Genomic DNA, 15,971 nt, shown 5'->3' with positions numbered 1-15,971 from the left:
TCCTCCCGTCTGTAACACTGGAACTCCGACTAATCAAACTCAGGAGACACGCCTGTGAAAGGGGGCCTTTGTCAGAGAGCAGCAAACCGGAGATGAAATTGTAATAAGTATCCCCTGTAAGGGGGACTGACATATCTGTGGCATTTAGACACAGGCCGCTGGGACGAAGAGAGAAAAGGGAAACAATGCTGTATAAATGGCTGACTGTTTCCATTGACTTTTGCTGAGCGGGTTGCTCTGGACTAAACACTGGCAGGGTTTTTTTTACATGCCAAACATAATGCTTGATCAAATGTCGAATTTGAGTCCGGTAATGTAGTTCGATCCCCCTCCAGAAATAAAAAATGATGCGGCACCGCTGCCAGGGAGCCGCAAGGTCCTCGCATCTAGGGTGGATTGATTTCTGCCCGTAGCAAGGGACAAATGTAGTAAACGTTAGTGCTATCTGCTGATTTAAATGGTGGCTGTGTTACCAGCGAAGGCAATTTAAAAGAGGCATCCACGTGGGAGAAATGCATGCCTGCCATCTGGGACGGTTCCAGATGATGAGCACAGACTGACAGGCGGCTGTATGCGAGGAGAAGGACTCCTGTCCGTCAGCGTCGCTCTCTGAGGCACCGCGTCTCTCTCTGTATGTCACATCGGTATCGCCGCGTAATGCGCCGGGAGGCCCTTCGCTCTGCTTCGACTGAGTCAGGTGCCCCGAGGGGGAAGAGTGATATGTCTGGATTAGGAAAGAGAACACTGCTGTGGTTGTGTACATTGAATCTGTGGCACTCGTTAGTCATTTCGTTTTCAGGCCATATTTTCTGAAAGTCTATCTTTATGGCCATATCTCTTAAGGCCGTACTGTGTTCCACGATTGTGATGTTTTAAATTAATACAAAAAGTTCTTCCATTTAAAATCTACAATATTTTCCGCATGTCGTACATCAGACACCGTGGGATATTCTTTTTCAATAAAAGTAACGTCGTAGTAAAGCAGGGCATTTGGTTCTTTTCTTTGCAGTTTGAAGTCTCAGTGGAGATGTGGAGTGAACTGAAGCATGCACACAGACTTTTTCCGCCTGCAGCCGACACGCACTAAAGAAGGGTTAGACTACGTCCAGGTAGCCTGCACTAAACACAGATGGGGACAGGGTGTTGACTGTTTGTCACAGTGTGTCAGTGTGTCTGTGGCTGGCTGGGATACACAGATAGAGAAAGAGACGAGGAAATCTCATCACAGGGGTGTTTAAGAAATATGGAAAGACTCGTCATTTTGGTATATTCAGTGTTTTTAGTTCATCTCGACATCACAAAGCTCGTTGATGATAAGATAAGAATAGCTGAAACGCATACATCTTTATTTAAAATATATATATATATATATATATATATATATATATATATATATATATGCCATAAAGATAGATACATATTGAATATGTATATATATATATATATATATATATATATATATATATATATATATATATATATATATATATATATATATATATATATATATATAACATGTAAATAGTTAGCCTTGGCATATGGTGGGTACTTGAGGAAAGATTGGAGTTAACACAGTATTCAACGAATTGTGATTTTACACATCCGGCTTTAGGACCCAGCGGAGCCTGAAGCGCACATGGCGGTGTGGCAGCTCCGGCCCTGGAAGGGTTGACAAGTCCGCTTCACTACTCCAACATCCTCTCGCCCTGCCTCTTCTATCGCCTTTTCTTTCGTCACACCCGATACCCCCCTTGGAGCGCATCGGCAACATTTAGCCACCGCATGCTTTTCTTGTACGTTTCCCTCTCAGGGCGCCGCTCGCTGTGTGGCGTCGCGAGGAAAAGTTTTTGACAGCTTCTCTCTCTCGGACTGACAGCCGACTGGCACACCTCGTTCGGAGATGCCACGGAGTACACCTCCGTGAAACTGCTGTGACCTTTGTCTCCACCCCGTCACCCGTGTGAAGTGAAGTGTGCGGTGGTGCGGGTTACCTTGTGGTGACCGGAACGTCCCTCCTTGCCATCCCCATCCCCTCCCCTCCCGTCCCCCTCCCTTCCCCAACCGCGCAGCCCGGCTTCAGCTCACCTCACGCGGGCATCATGAGGACCTGGAGGCGGCGGAGGAACTTTGCCTTTTTGCTCTTCTCTTTCTTTCTTTGTGTGTCCACGGCCACGGAGGATGGTGACAGCGTGGTTTACAGTACGCGGGGGGGTGAGTATCCAGCGTAACTCTGTCGTGTGTCATTTGGACCATTTTGATGAAAAGAAAGAGAAATGATGTATTTGTATGTTCCATGTGTTATACTGTGTTATCAGCAGGGTTACCTTCTTGTAGCTTATGGAAAATAACAATACACCAAATGAATAATCCTCCTAAAAGCTTTGTTGGAGGCTTAAGATACCAATGATGCACACCAGTATGTTCTTTTTTCTGTTGTCATACAGCCCTTTGTGCTGCAATCATCTTGCAGTGCATTTTACATTTGGAACTTGCAGATGAGGGGGTGGGGGATGTTTTTTATTCATTTATTTAGATCAATATTGTTTGCCAGGACGGAACAATACAGGGAAGTGTTTGGATGGACGGATGACTTAAACATCCAGGAGGATGCTGCCTTATCTTTAGCTCGTAAACACTGACCAAACGGGATGTTGTTCATTCATCAGCTAAACTGAATCGACTGGATGAATAAGACAGTGGTAACCGGGAATTGTCTATAGGGACCAAGCACGAGCCAGGATACAAATGTTTTTTGTGTGCGTTTGTTAGTGTATCTGACTGTGTGTGTGTGTGTGTGTGTGTGTGTGTGTGTGTGTCAAAGACAAACATCCTTAGAGATTCACCCCTTGTAAGCTATCGTCTTGTGTTTTAAGTTCCAGGGCTTTTCAAACTGTTTTTTATGGATCTTACCAAGTCCTCAAGTTGGGATACAGCACGCTCCAAATATGAATACTGTTAACATGACATTTAAATGACTTCGCTCTTAATCCTAATCTTTGTCAGCTGATAACAACATTGCATGTCACAATTAAAGCGGATACCATAGGGACCAAGTGCTATGAAATATTCAGACTCATGTCAGAATCAATGTTAAACATTGAAATGAATCCAATTAAACTTAAAGTCAGTTCTTCTTCTTGAAATATTGTGCAAGAATGTTTATTGTTTATGACTTCCGTGCTCAAAAACACGAAGCCAGTGGTTGCAACACAGAGCAAAGCTGCCCTGAAAAATGACCCACGTCTGCTGAGAGGTGGAAAGATGTAGTTCAGGAGACGTTTCACCACATTTATCATCTCAACGCGAGGTCATTAAAACTTTCACTCAAAGGGTCAGTTCATGTGTGAATGTTCGGGAGTAAAAATAGCTTTACGGGGCAGTGTGAGTAATGAAATAGGCAGCACATACCTCCTCTTTTGATTTGACTTCAGCCTTCCTCCAAAAGCTTTTCATGGCCTCCATCCACCTCAGTGGGGACCACGCTACAATGTCTCTATCACCCTGTAGTTTGTGAGACAGCATCCAGCTAGAGGAGGCTTCCCCTGCCCATATTTAGTTTGAGCGATGCATAACAGCAAAAAAAAAACAATTCCAAGACTAAATCAGCTGAAGGCCGCACCCCTAAAACACTCAGCCAATTCTGGCAGCCAGATATGGATCAGAGCCGACTGACATCCAGTCCCCCGTTGCCAGAACACCTGTGAGTGCGCCAACAGCGATATGCAATGCACTACCTGGACGCAGTTCAGAAACTGTGTCGTGTTGTGCATGTCTTGGCCATGGAATCAGTAATAATGCATTACTGGGTATTTCTAGAAAAAAAACAGCGAAAGCATGGGAAAAGTTTACAAGTAGTCTCAATGAGGACAAAAATCCTCATAAGACACATATAGCGTAAGAATCTACAAAGTTAAAGCCAGGTATCAGTAGTTAAATTGTACTCAAACTCAAATAAAACAAGTCCCTTAAGGGCAAGAATCAAGCAGACTGTGTTTACACATCGTTGATGGATCGCTCTCTCTGTGGTCCTCCGTCTCCTTGTCTCCACTCTGCATATCTTCTGGTTTCCTGAGGGTTTGATCTTTCTTCTTTTTCTTTTTTTTTTTCTCCAGGCAGCAAAAACTCAATAAATAATTAAAGACTGATCCAAGTGACCCCGATTTAGATTTGAGGATACCATCAAAATGAATTAAAAACATTCGAACGTCAATGTCGTCCTAACGAACCGGCGTAGAGCAGCATACAACCGGACCGGAGTCCGAGTTCCCCCCTCCCCGAGGCGCCGTCTCTCAGCACAGTTTCCTGGGGTGTAACTCAGAGCCATCGCTCCATCGAGCGCTCGAACGCTGACGTGTGTCCGCCGTCCTGGTTAAAACAACCCCCCCCCCCCCTTTTCTGCTAAAGCCATTTAGGGAATAGCCTCACCCCCCCCCCCCCCCCCCCCCGTCCTAGTCTGTCTTTCTGTCACTTGACATTTTTAGGGCAGGCCGGCATCGATTTGTCAGCCGCGGAGGGAGTGACGGGACGCGGTAAGAGGCGTCGTATCTCAGACACAGCGAGGCCCATGACCCCCCCCCCCCCCCCCCCCGGACGAAGGGCCCAATGGCGGTGCAAGCACTGCGCTGAGTTGTGTTGCGAATCTGCGAGGAGAACAACAAGGGCCGCCTGCAGAGCTTCTGAAAGACAGCAGTCAATGTGTGAGTGTGTGTGATGGATGAAGGTGTGTGTGTGGGGGGGGGGGGCATCCACCTTCAGAGAAGCTGATAAGAGACAGAGCAACGGTCACCTTTCCTCTCATACGTTTCTCATACGATTTTCTTTTGAAATAAAAAAAGAAAGAAAGAAAGGGACATCTTTTCTTCGTGCAGCAAAGGTTGGAAGAGAGTGATGAGGAAAAGATTTGGAGAAGGAAGGAAACACAGAGCCGCTGCGGTCGCATCTAATTCACAAATAGCGAGCTATTGATGTATGTGCTTGAATGAAGATTGATAGCAGATATTGGATCCACAAGAGATGTAAGCATGCAGTCATCAGCTCTCGTAGTGAGAGTGAATGAGAGGCTAGAGGTCTAATGGAAGAAATAGGAGTAATTTGGCTCACACAAAAGAGCTGGGGAACATATGAATTCTTTCATTCCATCTTCTTCTTGTTCGTTTTCTTCCTCTTTGACAGAGCGGCCTTCTCGTATTTGACATATTTGGATAAGAGTAAGGACGGAACAAGACTGATGGAACGACACGGTTCCTCAACCACATCTATAATTTCATAACAGAAAGGGCGTCGCACCTCTATGTCGGGTTATTTATTCCGAATCACCTTTGATTGGATTCCAGCCACTCTAAAACCATCAGCCTTTATATGTTGTTGTTGTTGAGGGATGAAATAGATGCTGTTTTGAGAGACGATTATATGAAGTGAACATCTTTTGTAAGGAAAAACCGCAGAATCCTCTTCCTTTGCAAAAGACCTCCCGAGTACAAATGTTGTGCTTTCTTGCAGTTTTATTGGGTTCACGTTCATTTTGCATACTGCATATTCTGGATGAATACAATGGCATCGATGAAACCAACACCCAAAGCCCTTCTGACCGAGCGGGCTACTCGCTGTGCGCTCGCCGCTGGCTTCCGTGCACACGGCTGCGTGCAAAGGTCAGCGTTTTGCTCGATGCAGCGAGAGAAAACCGCCAAACCGCCGAAAAAGGGGCTCCAGAGCCCGGTGGCGTCGTGTCAGTGGGAGGCGATCGTGTGTGCGTTATGTCTGAACACAAAGTACATTGCAAGTTTAATGGAAATGTTATAGGTTTTGCAGCTATTTGGGCCATAAACTATTGGGGAAAGTAGCAAAGTTATTTCACCTATCTGAACTCTCCAGTCGACCGACCAAAATTGCCATCCGAGGAGCACGGCCAGAAATCTCTATCTGTTGTAACCTCCCCCCCCCCCACACACACACACACACAAATAGCTGCTAGGTGACCCAGCTTGTGTGACACTGTTTCTGTTAATCCCCCAAATCTCACAGGCTGAAGGTCCTAAAGCTCTGAGACATAATAACCAAATCTGTCCTGACGGTACAGGGTGTCGGGAACGGGGGTCCCGAGCAGAGATCGCTGAGCCACCCGGGGGAAGGTGTCACATTCAGGATTTACACCTTCTCAACTTCCCAGCGTCAATTACTCCAGCAGTGTGTCATCACAGGGGTGAAGTGAGTGATGGAGGAGTTGATGGAATGAGGGACTGTTGAAATGAGGCAATGACACTCAATTTTCACCTCGTGCAAAAAAAAGGGCTTCTGGGCCTCTTTGTTTTTTCTGTGTGCCTCAGAGCCTCCTTTCTCTCCCTCTCGAGGCCCCGTGTTACCACCGGCCAATAAGAAGCGCACAATGTTGTTCCTCATCCGAGGTGAAATTGTTAACCCCTCTTTTTTTTATGTCTGTTTCTATTTGATTTTGCTTTGGGCAACTCATGTAAGAGACACTTTACGGTTGTACATGTACAACAAAGACGTTGGTTGTAAAGGCGCCGATGTGCAGAGGCGGAGAATAATCGAGGTCAGCAAAAATGATGTTGCTATGGTAACTGTTTTGACAGGCCCACAATCAACGACACTGATACAACATTTCTGTTTAATGGAAATAGGAGCACCTTCTTTTATGTATTAAAAATCATACTTTGGGGGTTCTCCAAACACCAAAGTACACCTTCACACCTTCATATTGAGATCACCAATGCCTGGTGTTTTGATTGTTTTATGTACTATTTCACTGGAGAAAAGAAGCCTTTATGCATGTTTCAAGGGATGATTTTCTTCTATAAGTTGCAAAGTTTCTATTCCAAAACTTTCAGCACCAGACATTAATTCATTTGCATTGGCAGCTTCTATCCATTTTTTACATAATGCTGTCTGCTTTCTTCTTTTATTAGTCTGGGGACATCATATTGAAGATAAACATTGCCAGCACTGGGACATTTTTTATTTTATCTTTCTACTGTTAATACAAAGGGTTTTGTCAGGAGCCTTTTAACAGGCGGAATTGTAAAGTGCTTTCTTTGATGTGCTGGAAAGAAAAGTGTTTTATTATGACGAGGTTTTCAACTTTGGTAACAGTCCATTGCAACCTGTAATATTGAACACCATCCAAAAGATTATGTTGATGTCTCTCTATTCATCTGGTAAGACTCTTAACATTCTGCTAATTACATAAATGTCAGGCGAACCTCACAAGTATCGCTGTGTAATTGATGTCGCAGTGGAAGTTACGTGTCGCTTGTACTTCCAGGAAGGATTCCATTAGGACCGTCTTCAGCTGTGTTGGGTTTCAAAGCAGCCTCATTTGTCATTCTCTTTGTGAAGGGCCCTTTATTTCCGGGGGGGGGGGCACAATGTAGGTGTAGCATCCGTCGCTGTATTTAGGTCATTGGTGTTTTCATACAGATTCAGTAATGTGTACAGAAAGCTCCACTGAAGTGCTGGTAGAGCTCTTTTGTTCCACACCCAATGAAAAGAAACAAAAAACACTTTACTTGGTAGATTTAGTTTGGTTAGAGAAGATCGTCACTGAATCGGAGCACTTCGGAGTACCACACCTTCGCTGTGTAGCCTGGTCTTTGAAATGTGCCCTTTTACTTTCCACTTGTTGGTATAGTGTACCTACTAATGGCCACTACTTGGAGTCCACTGTCTTCCCGAAGGACACGAGGACCAGCGAGTGGACGCCCTGCCGCCTGAGCCACATCCATCCATTCATTATCTTCCTGTTTATTTGGGGCCACGTGTCGAGGGGGCAGCAGGGCTTAGCGGGGCTCTACAGACCTCCTTCTCCCCCGCCATCGCCTTCCAGCTGCGACAGGCATCTTCATCGGCTGGCCCAAAAGCAAATGGATAGATTTGGACAACCAGGCAACGGTCAGACGTACCTCAGCTGTGCGTTGCTTGGCTGCAGATATTCCTACAGACACGTGACGGGGGTTTCGTCAGAAGGCTGGTTCCAGCAGCTGCCATGAAGATATCGGACAATCAGAGTTTTTATCCTCTCAGCGGCTGTTATTATGAGGAATGTGCTTATAAATAACTGGGAAGTCACATTGCAAGGGCCCAAATGTGTTTGTGACATCAGAGCTGAAAAAAAAGAACGGATTTGTTAATCAATTTAGCAATAGTGTCCAAATAATATGTTTCTGTATTCTCAAATATCAATATTTTCCTCCATGAAATACCTTTGGGATTCTAAAAAAAAACACATAATTTTTAAATACTTCGGCCACATGATGGCCATTTGTAAACTAGTCAAACGGCTAATTAATTAGCCCAATAAAAAGTATCACTCCTATCCTTAAGCTGTTCGGCTGCATGACGTTGGGAGATTGTGTTTAGATTAGATTGTAAATTGCTTTCATTCCTCCATAAGGACTGCATTTTTAAGCTTGACTAAAAGTGACGTTTTTTTCCCCCCCATTAAGTACACCCAACGCTGCACATAGTTTGTATGCAGGTGTTGACTGTTAAAGTCATACTGTGCCGCTTGAGCTCTTCTGCTCCCGGAATACCTCACATATAGATTACCACATGTCCTTCGAATGCCCGCTTTGACCTTCCTTATATGGTTAATTCCCTTTGGTTCGTCCCAAGAGAGGGACTTTGTGTTGACGTTGCTGATCAAGCAGACGCAGGGTGCGAACGAGAAGTAGACTCTCCCTTTGTTCCGCTACTCACTCAAGGGGGAGCACAACATGTTGTTACATTTGCATTTTCCAACACATCATATTTCTGCACACACATATATATATATATATAAAACGCGGAACCCCCGCCGACACACCTTTCACCACAAAGATGAACTCACAAATGTGTTTGAAATTCATAACAAAGCAGGTAACTGTAAGTGTGCTTGATGAGGATTGGGTCCTGCACCCCCCCCCCCCCTCCCCCTCCCCACCCCACCCCACGCCCCCACCCCAAAGCAAATGTGGCTCATTTTGTTTGTTTATTCTGTCGGCTGTGTCACTTCCCTGCTGAGTTAAGTAGACATCAGCGCCGGTTTGAATTCGCATTACTTACCACTTAGTTAGTAACACATGCTCCGGGTAGAATGCTAAAGCGGCTGAAAGGAATCGCCCTCGTTAGATAATCAAAGAGGAGTTGTCCTTCAAACAGATGTGTGTGTTTTTTTTTAGGCCATTTAATGAGAGAGCAGGGGAATGGTGTTTTGGCTGCCAAACTGAGTTTTTTTGTGTTTTTTTTAAGATGCATGACCCGCAGCGGATTTTCCAATATGGAGATACAAATGTAGTCGGCTAAGCAATCAAGATACTCTACAGAAAACATATGGGATTAACCCAGTTTTAGTTGGAATTCCCCAAAGCAGATAAAGCCCATGGGAATCATGAATGAGATCATGAATGTAATATTCTATTCATGTTTGAAGGGATTTCAAACATGCATTTTTTTTTGGGGGGGGGGGGGCGGAGCAAAAACAAATGTAATGGTCATCCAGCTCGCGTCGAGGCCTACACACTAAAATTGTGACAAATCTCTTGAGGAAAGATCGTCCCAAAGCGTCTTTGTGCCTCGCTCTCAATGCTTTCCAGTGTGACCCTTTCAGAACAGATGCCAAGTTTGAGAATTGACCCAGCCTCGGTACCCTTTCTTTATTTGTTCATTTGAATGAGCACACTTTTTTTTTCTTTGAGAGATGCAAATTTATTGCGAGCGTCCTCACACACATTGGAAGTGATGAAGCCTTTTTATTAACAAGACGTCAGCTCGACTTTCCCTTCGCGGCTCCCTTTTATTGCCACTCCAGCCGAAGCCTGTGGTCTCGGCCGTTGGTATTCCGCCTGTCTCACCACCACTAAAACCAACAAACTACCATCGGCGCATGTTCAAATTCCTTGTTAAGTGTAGTAGGTCCCCTTTTATGCCCCTTGTTAGCTCGTTACTCACTGAGGATAAGTGGAGAGCCTGGGCCACACTTGAGCGCACGGAGGGGGGGGAGGGGGGGGGGGGGCAACCGCGACCGCTGTCACAGCCCGTTTGAAGTCGCAAGAAGGAGCCGTCTCTTCATTTTGTCTTCAAAGAAAGGAAAACATTAGACTTTTAAGAGACAAGAGTGCTGGAAAATTATGATATTTCTATCCCTGGAGGAGAGGGTGAGGGAGGGAGGGAGGGAGGGAGGAGGGTAAAGAAAATATGTCAGACTCAGACTAGTATCTTTGCCCGGGGTACTACTGAACTCTGTTTGTACCCTCTGTGACGCCACACGTGCAAAGCAGACAAACGGATGCTTTGCATGTGCATCCCGGGGGATTGAGGGAGAGGCCTGGACCTTAAACGTGCAGTAGATATAGACGCGGCGCGCTCTCTCTGTCCTCCTTTTTGGTTGATTGCAGCGAGTGTGAAATCTAAAACAACAACCTCTCGCCTCCCCTCTAACATCTGCTTCATCTCCCTCTCCTCTCCGGGGTTTGTTCCATTTATTGGGCTTCGTGGGGGAGCCTGCGGGGAGGGACGCAGACATGCTCAGTGAGGCCGTGGGAGTGGCAGAGAGCCTGAGACACACACACACACACACCAAGAGAGCAGAGGGAATAGTGACTGTGATTCCGACATTCTACCAAAGCAGTTCAGTTTATTATATTTCCTCCTATCCCAGTTGAGCATTCTTAGCTAATTGGCATTAGCAGCCTCTAGCTCTGTTAATGGGAGTATTTCATGGGAGGGGTTGGTATGAGAAACGTACGAAACAGACAAATGCACTAGACTGGAGTTCCACTTTCCCCACTTCATTTATAAAGTGAAAGGGGAAAGATCAGTAGGAAGTGGAGAGGACAATTTCATCCTGCCATTGTTATTATTTTTGAACTCCATTCCTGTCTGGAGGTATCGTAAAGGCTGAGTTCCTCGTAAACTGTGTGAGAGCATTTATTATTGATGCCCCTGTGGGCAGAAAGCACATCTCTCCTCAGGAGTAGGAGTCTGCTCTCAGCAACAGTCCACAGCGCGTTAGGTGTGCCGCGTGCCTGACGCCTCTGTAGCACTGCTTTTACGGTCTGCTTTTACATTGTGCTCTTTAATAAATGTTTGACCCGTATTGTCGACAACCTTTTGTCCTCTTGCCAGTTTATTTTAACTGTATGACTGTATAAGGCTACTTTTCGGGTGTGGTGTTTGATTCCCTGACTCAAAAGTCTATCATTTGTTCTGATGTTCTTTTAACAGGAAGTGGTCCAGGTGAGGCTAAACGGCGAGGGGAAGCCACCGAAGCCGAACGTTACGAGACCACGGTACCTCTGCTGCTGAAGGGCGGGGAGCGTAGTCCTTTCTCCCACCTCGCTGCCACGGTAGTTGCTTCTCCTTTAGTCTGTCGAGAACAAGCTCGCCCAGTATAAATCTGTCAATTATGTCATTTACCATTTAAATGTACACTAGATTAACGAAAGCATATGTTCGGTCCAATCAGCTCTCCTTGGACTCTTAAGTTATGTGACCTCAGGCAGAGAAAACCAATCTGCCCACCTAGTACAGCTGGAAAAGAACATGTTTGAATCCCTCAGTACAACTCGAGGAAACTTTTCCAGAGGAGGGAAATGCGTAGGTGTGAAGAACCCCCCGAGCAATTTAACCTTTTTCCTAGTGCCGGAAAGTCAGCATCTGAGAGGCCTGTTTTTCCTGCAGCCTTATGCTCCTCTCTCCAAATCGGCAGTGAAGTTAATTACATGACTTGAATAGATCAGCCACGTGTCACATTGGGATGAGGGAAAATGCAGACTTTAGATTTATGGCGTTAGTGAAGAAACCAGGACTTCAGACTGCAATTAAAATGGTGGCATGTAGCAAATTTAGTTTACACGGTCACATTTACTTCAGCTCACGATGAAACGGCAGCTTGCATCTCATTTAATGACACTAATTAAACACTATGACCATGTTTGCAGCAGTGTACATTGCGTGATGCACATGTGCGAGTCGGGAAACTTTAAGAAAAAAGAAGCACTGAGATTAAAATATGAATCATTATACCACAATTTCTGAGAAAAAAAAAACAACCAGTACAAGTAAGTATTCTCTCAAAGTCAGTTTACAAGTAAGTATGTCCAATAATTAAGAAAATCACAGCTTATTCAAAGTATACGATTAATGTCCTAAATGGGTTCTTTCATTATTCAATTATATGAATCAGAATCAGCTTAATTGCCTGTGTAGACAAACCAAACACAGAATTTGACTTCAGTTACATTACAGGTCTTCAAATAAACAAAAGAAATATATATAAAAGACTAGAAAATTCTGCAGAAACTGTAAGCGTGTGGCCTAGAATCACAAATCTGCTTTTTTATAGATCATTCTCACAAATCTGTACTTGCTCATACTGTAAAAAAACTCAAAGCTTTTATCTCCGAGGTGGTATTTTCTTTATTTCCTCTTGAATATTTCTACTTGGTCTGATTGTTTCTTATATAATGTGTGGTCAGAGCTGTGATACCATACAGCAATGCATTATATTTCATACACTCATCATAATATAGTGAAGAAAAAGGATAATTCATTGGAGTAGAACGTAGCCCCAACATTTTACAGGCTGCGACCAAATTATTTGGTGGTTTCAGCAATTGAAAAAGTTTGTAGCACTGGAACAGTTAGTCTGGAGCCCTGAAAGCACCCCATTCCCAACTTCATCAGATATATTCAACCACCTGCCCCTGCTAACGATAAAAATGTGTTGAAGAGATGCAGTGGCTCCGCAGTAAGCTATCTGAAAACTGACCTTTCCCAAATGAAACTGACATCTAGGGCACCTGGCAATTTTCTTTACCAGAGATTGCACAAAGACTTAAACCGCCCGGGAAACAGATTGATAAAGTCGCTCCCGGTGCCAATTCGAGGTCACGAAGCGGTCGTAAAATATTGCAGAGTCATTACACACGGCGACATTGACTCTCCAGACAAACATTCTTGCAGCCACATTTGCACACAAACACAGAACCACTGACTCTCAGACAGCTGCAGACGCCAAAGTGCTAGCTCGAGGACGTTGGTCAGCAGGCCTGAGTCACTGTGACCATACAACAGCCTGCCTGTTCCTGCACAGACTAAGACGCATCAGTCTCCTCTTTTTGTTCATTTTTTAGTTCCAGATTGTAAGAATATTTTGAAGCCTCATGGCATGGATGCACGTTGCTGTTGTCCTGCTACAAGGACACTTCTTTACTCTGACAACAGCTGAAAAGAAAAGCATTAGGTCATTTTAGGGCTGTTTTTTTAAATTGATTAAATCTCAAAATGATATTTTACAAAGTGAAGGGAATCATCTGCATAACTTTTATTTCCAGAGCTCTTGTAGCCATAAATAATTGACACTGATACACTGGCATCATCTAATCATCACGGTTGCTCCTGCTCGGAAAAACACTTTGTCTTCTGCCAAAGGAACATCACAACAACGTTGAGATGCATGATGAATTCTGGACTCGTTGTAGGTTGCTCAGTCTTAAGCATATTATTTGCAGATAAAATCCTCTTCTTCACCAACTGTGTTTAAAAGAAAGGTGCAATATCGTTACTTTGTTTTTCATCATAGCGTCAGCAGCAGTAACTTGATTTGATGCCGCACACAGGTTTCAAGCAACTACTTTTAGTTTCTCAACAATACAAGCTACGCCATGTTTCTCCACTTGAACAATGAACAGTGAGGCTGTTTATTCATTAGGTAAAATGAGCATTTATATTTGCATTGCTTCCTAATGAAGGCAAAAAAATGTCTGCCTGATGAAAAATGCTGTATAGAAAGGTGACCTCTGTATAAAGATGCCGACCATATAGAGTAAAAAACACCCGGTGTAGAAAAACTGGAGTTAAAACTAGTCTTATGTGTCCCGACTTGGGAAGTGTAGGATGTGGAAGCTTTCTTCCTGTTCCCCTCACACGTTTGTTCCTTGGCCACATCCTGCCTTGTGGGCCGCCTCCAGTGTCCAACTCGAGTGGAAGCTTCACACAAATGGCGATGCGCAGGCCCGGATGGGCGAGAGGCGGCCGCCACCCTTAATGCTTGTGTCACCCTTTTTGTGTTTCAGTGTCACCCTGCGTCACTCCAGCTGCTGGTGCGTGCGGAAGGGGAACAGCTGATCCTGTTGCTGGAGAAAAATGAGTGAGTTTCCTCTGATTTAGTTAAATGGTCCAAACTCCATCATCATTTTCACAGTCTTCCATTGTCAATGTGAACCCAAGACACTGCACACTAGATTTTTATTATGATAATAGATAAACCCATTCTACCAGCTATGGCTGGCTGGAGTTATAGATGCAGGAGGAAGAGAAGTTCTATTGGTCTGTGCTATGATATAGTGTATTCAGGGAGGGAATAATATGTCCGCTAGTGATTGGACCCTTTTATGGTCGAGTCTCTCTGAAGGGCCCAGAGATGAAAGCTGATAAAGAATAATTATGAGCTCTCCTCGCTCTCCCCCACTCTCTTCCAGACTGGCGAAAAATAACACCGAGTGAACCGAGGAACGAGGGGTGGGGATCATTCGGAGTTCATAAACTTGTAGATATTTACACATAGAACTGTTTCATATAGAGAGGAGGGAGCCTGAATAAAGCGTGTGGAAAGGCCAAGTTACATGACCGGGGGACCTTCAACAATCCCCGATGGCAATCCACCCCAACGTTTCTTATTCAGGGGGAGCGGAGGCATAATGTGTTAGCTTGCTGCTCCGCGATACAGATATTGACATTGCAATGATGGACTTTGCGCGCTGTGACAAACACAGATGTTCTCGCTGCTCCCCCTTTTCAAAGTGCGGGGAGTTTGGAAATTACACACAAGTAACAAGTAAAATTACTGATATTGATTCACATATTCACTGTCTCTATGTCCGGCACTGAGAACTTATTTAAAAGCCCTCTTCTCGTCCTATTTTCCAGATCCAAAGCTCAGTGTAGCCTGCCAACTGTTTCTCCAATAGAATTTGAGTTACTTGCAAAAAACAAAAGAAAGCTTTAAATATAATGCCACCGTCCAGAAATCACAAAACGCCTTCGAAAGAAAAAACGTTGTCCACATGACCTTTCCTGCCCTCGGCTTCAGCGGTGAGTCATCCGTCACCAGCCTGGGGCCCGGGGAGCATGCTGCCGTTCCCATCCGGCCCGTTCACTGTCAGGCCAGATGTGTCCTCTGACATCACTTCACCAGTTCAGCCGACTCGGAACAGGTGGGCCGTGACCTCCGCGCGGGTCAGCGTCGCCGAGGCGGTGACATTTCAGTCCGAGGCAGGAAGAAAGATGAAGGCACATTGAAAGGAGTATGCAAAGGATGTAGCTGTGCCTTTAGTGTCTCTGACAGATTAAAGTCATATTTTACAAGCTGGCAACTGTAAGTGCTGCTCAGAAACTAAACATATGCGCATTGCTCCAAGTACATTCAAGTTATTTTAACCAATCCAATGTGCTGACAGATGGGCCTGACAGGTTTATTTGCTCAACATCAAGAAAATGGTTTTGAAGGTCAGTTTTTTTTGCACAAAATATGGAAGTTAAAAGGCTTTTTTTTTTTTAGTAATGGCAATATTTAGTTGATTTTTTCTTTCCACGCTGTCCTCGTGGTTTCACTAGATGACGCGTGATCTCTGTGTGGATATCCTTATCTCTGGATATATCCTTATATCTTAGTCTTCAAAAAGCGGCAGCGGATTTTTCGTGAAAGTCCTGCTATTTCTTTCCTTTTTTTGTCAGAGCATTTGATTTGTAGATTTTTGGTGAGACATGAAGAGAAATTTAAGAAATATAAAAAATATTGTAACATGGAACATGAAAATTATTTCCATCAAATCGTTCGTTTTCTATTCAGATTTACATTTGTGTCTGTTTTGAAATAGTTTTACATTTTCACTTATTCCTTCTTTTTTTTCACTCCGTTAGGATTCTGGGTATTTTGTGCACTCTCTGCCCCTCTAACAACACATTGAGAAGCGATT

At 44.4% G+C, this 15,971-nt stretch overlaps 1 protein-coding gene across 1 annotated transcript in view; it reads left to right on the top strand.

Moving 5' to 3' along the window:
- Positions 1-1,660: 1,660 nt before the first annotated feature.
- adam12b (ADAM metallopeptidase domain 12b) overlaps positions 1,661-15,971 on the top strand; it is a 57,840-nt gene continuing 43,529 nt past the window's right edge. The window contains exons 1-3 of the mRNA XM_037466081.2: positions 1,661-2,211; positions 11,218-11,339; positions 14,070-14,143. Coding sequence (XP_037321978.2) covers positions 2,100-2,211; positions 11,218-11,339; positions 14,070-14,143 — 308 coding nt within the window. The 5' untranslated portion in view covers positions 1,661-2,099. The remainder of the gene's footprint in view (positions 2,212-11,217; positions 11,340-14,069; positions 14,144-15,971) is intronic.

The sequence above is a fragment of the Pungitius pungitius genome, chromosome 13, assembly GCF_949316345.1.
Source record: "Pungitius pungitius chromosome 13, fPunPun2.1, whole genome shotgun sequence".
Lineage (NCBI taxonomy): Eukaryota > Metazoa > Chordata > Actinopteri > Perciformes > Gasterosteidae > Pungitius > Pungitius pungitius.
This window is presented reverse-complemented; position numbering and strand designations above follow the sequence as displayed.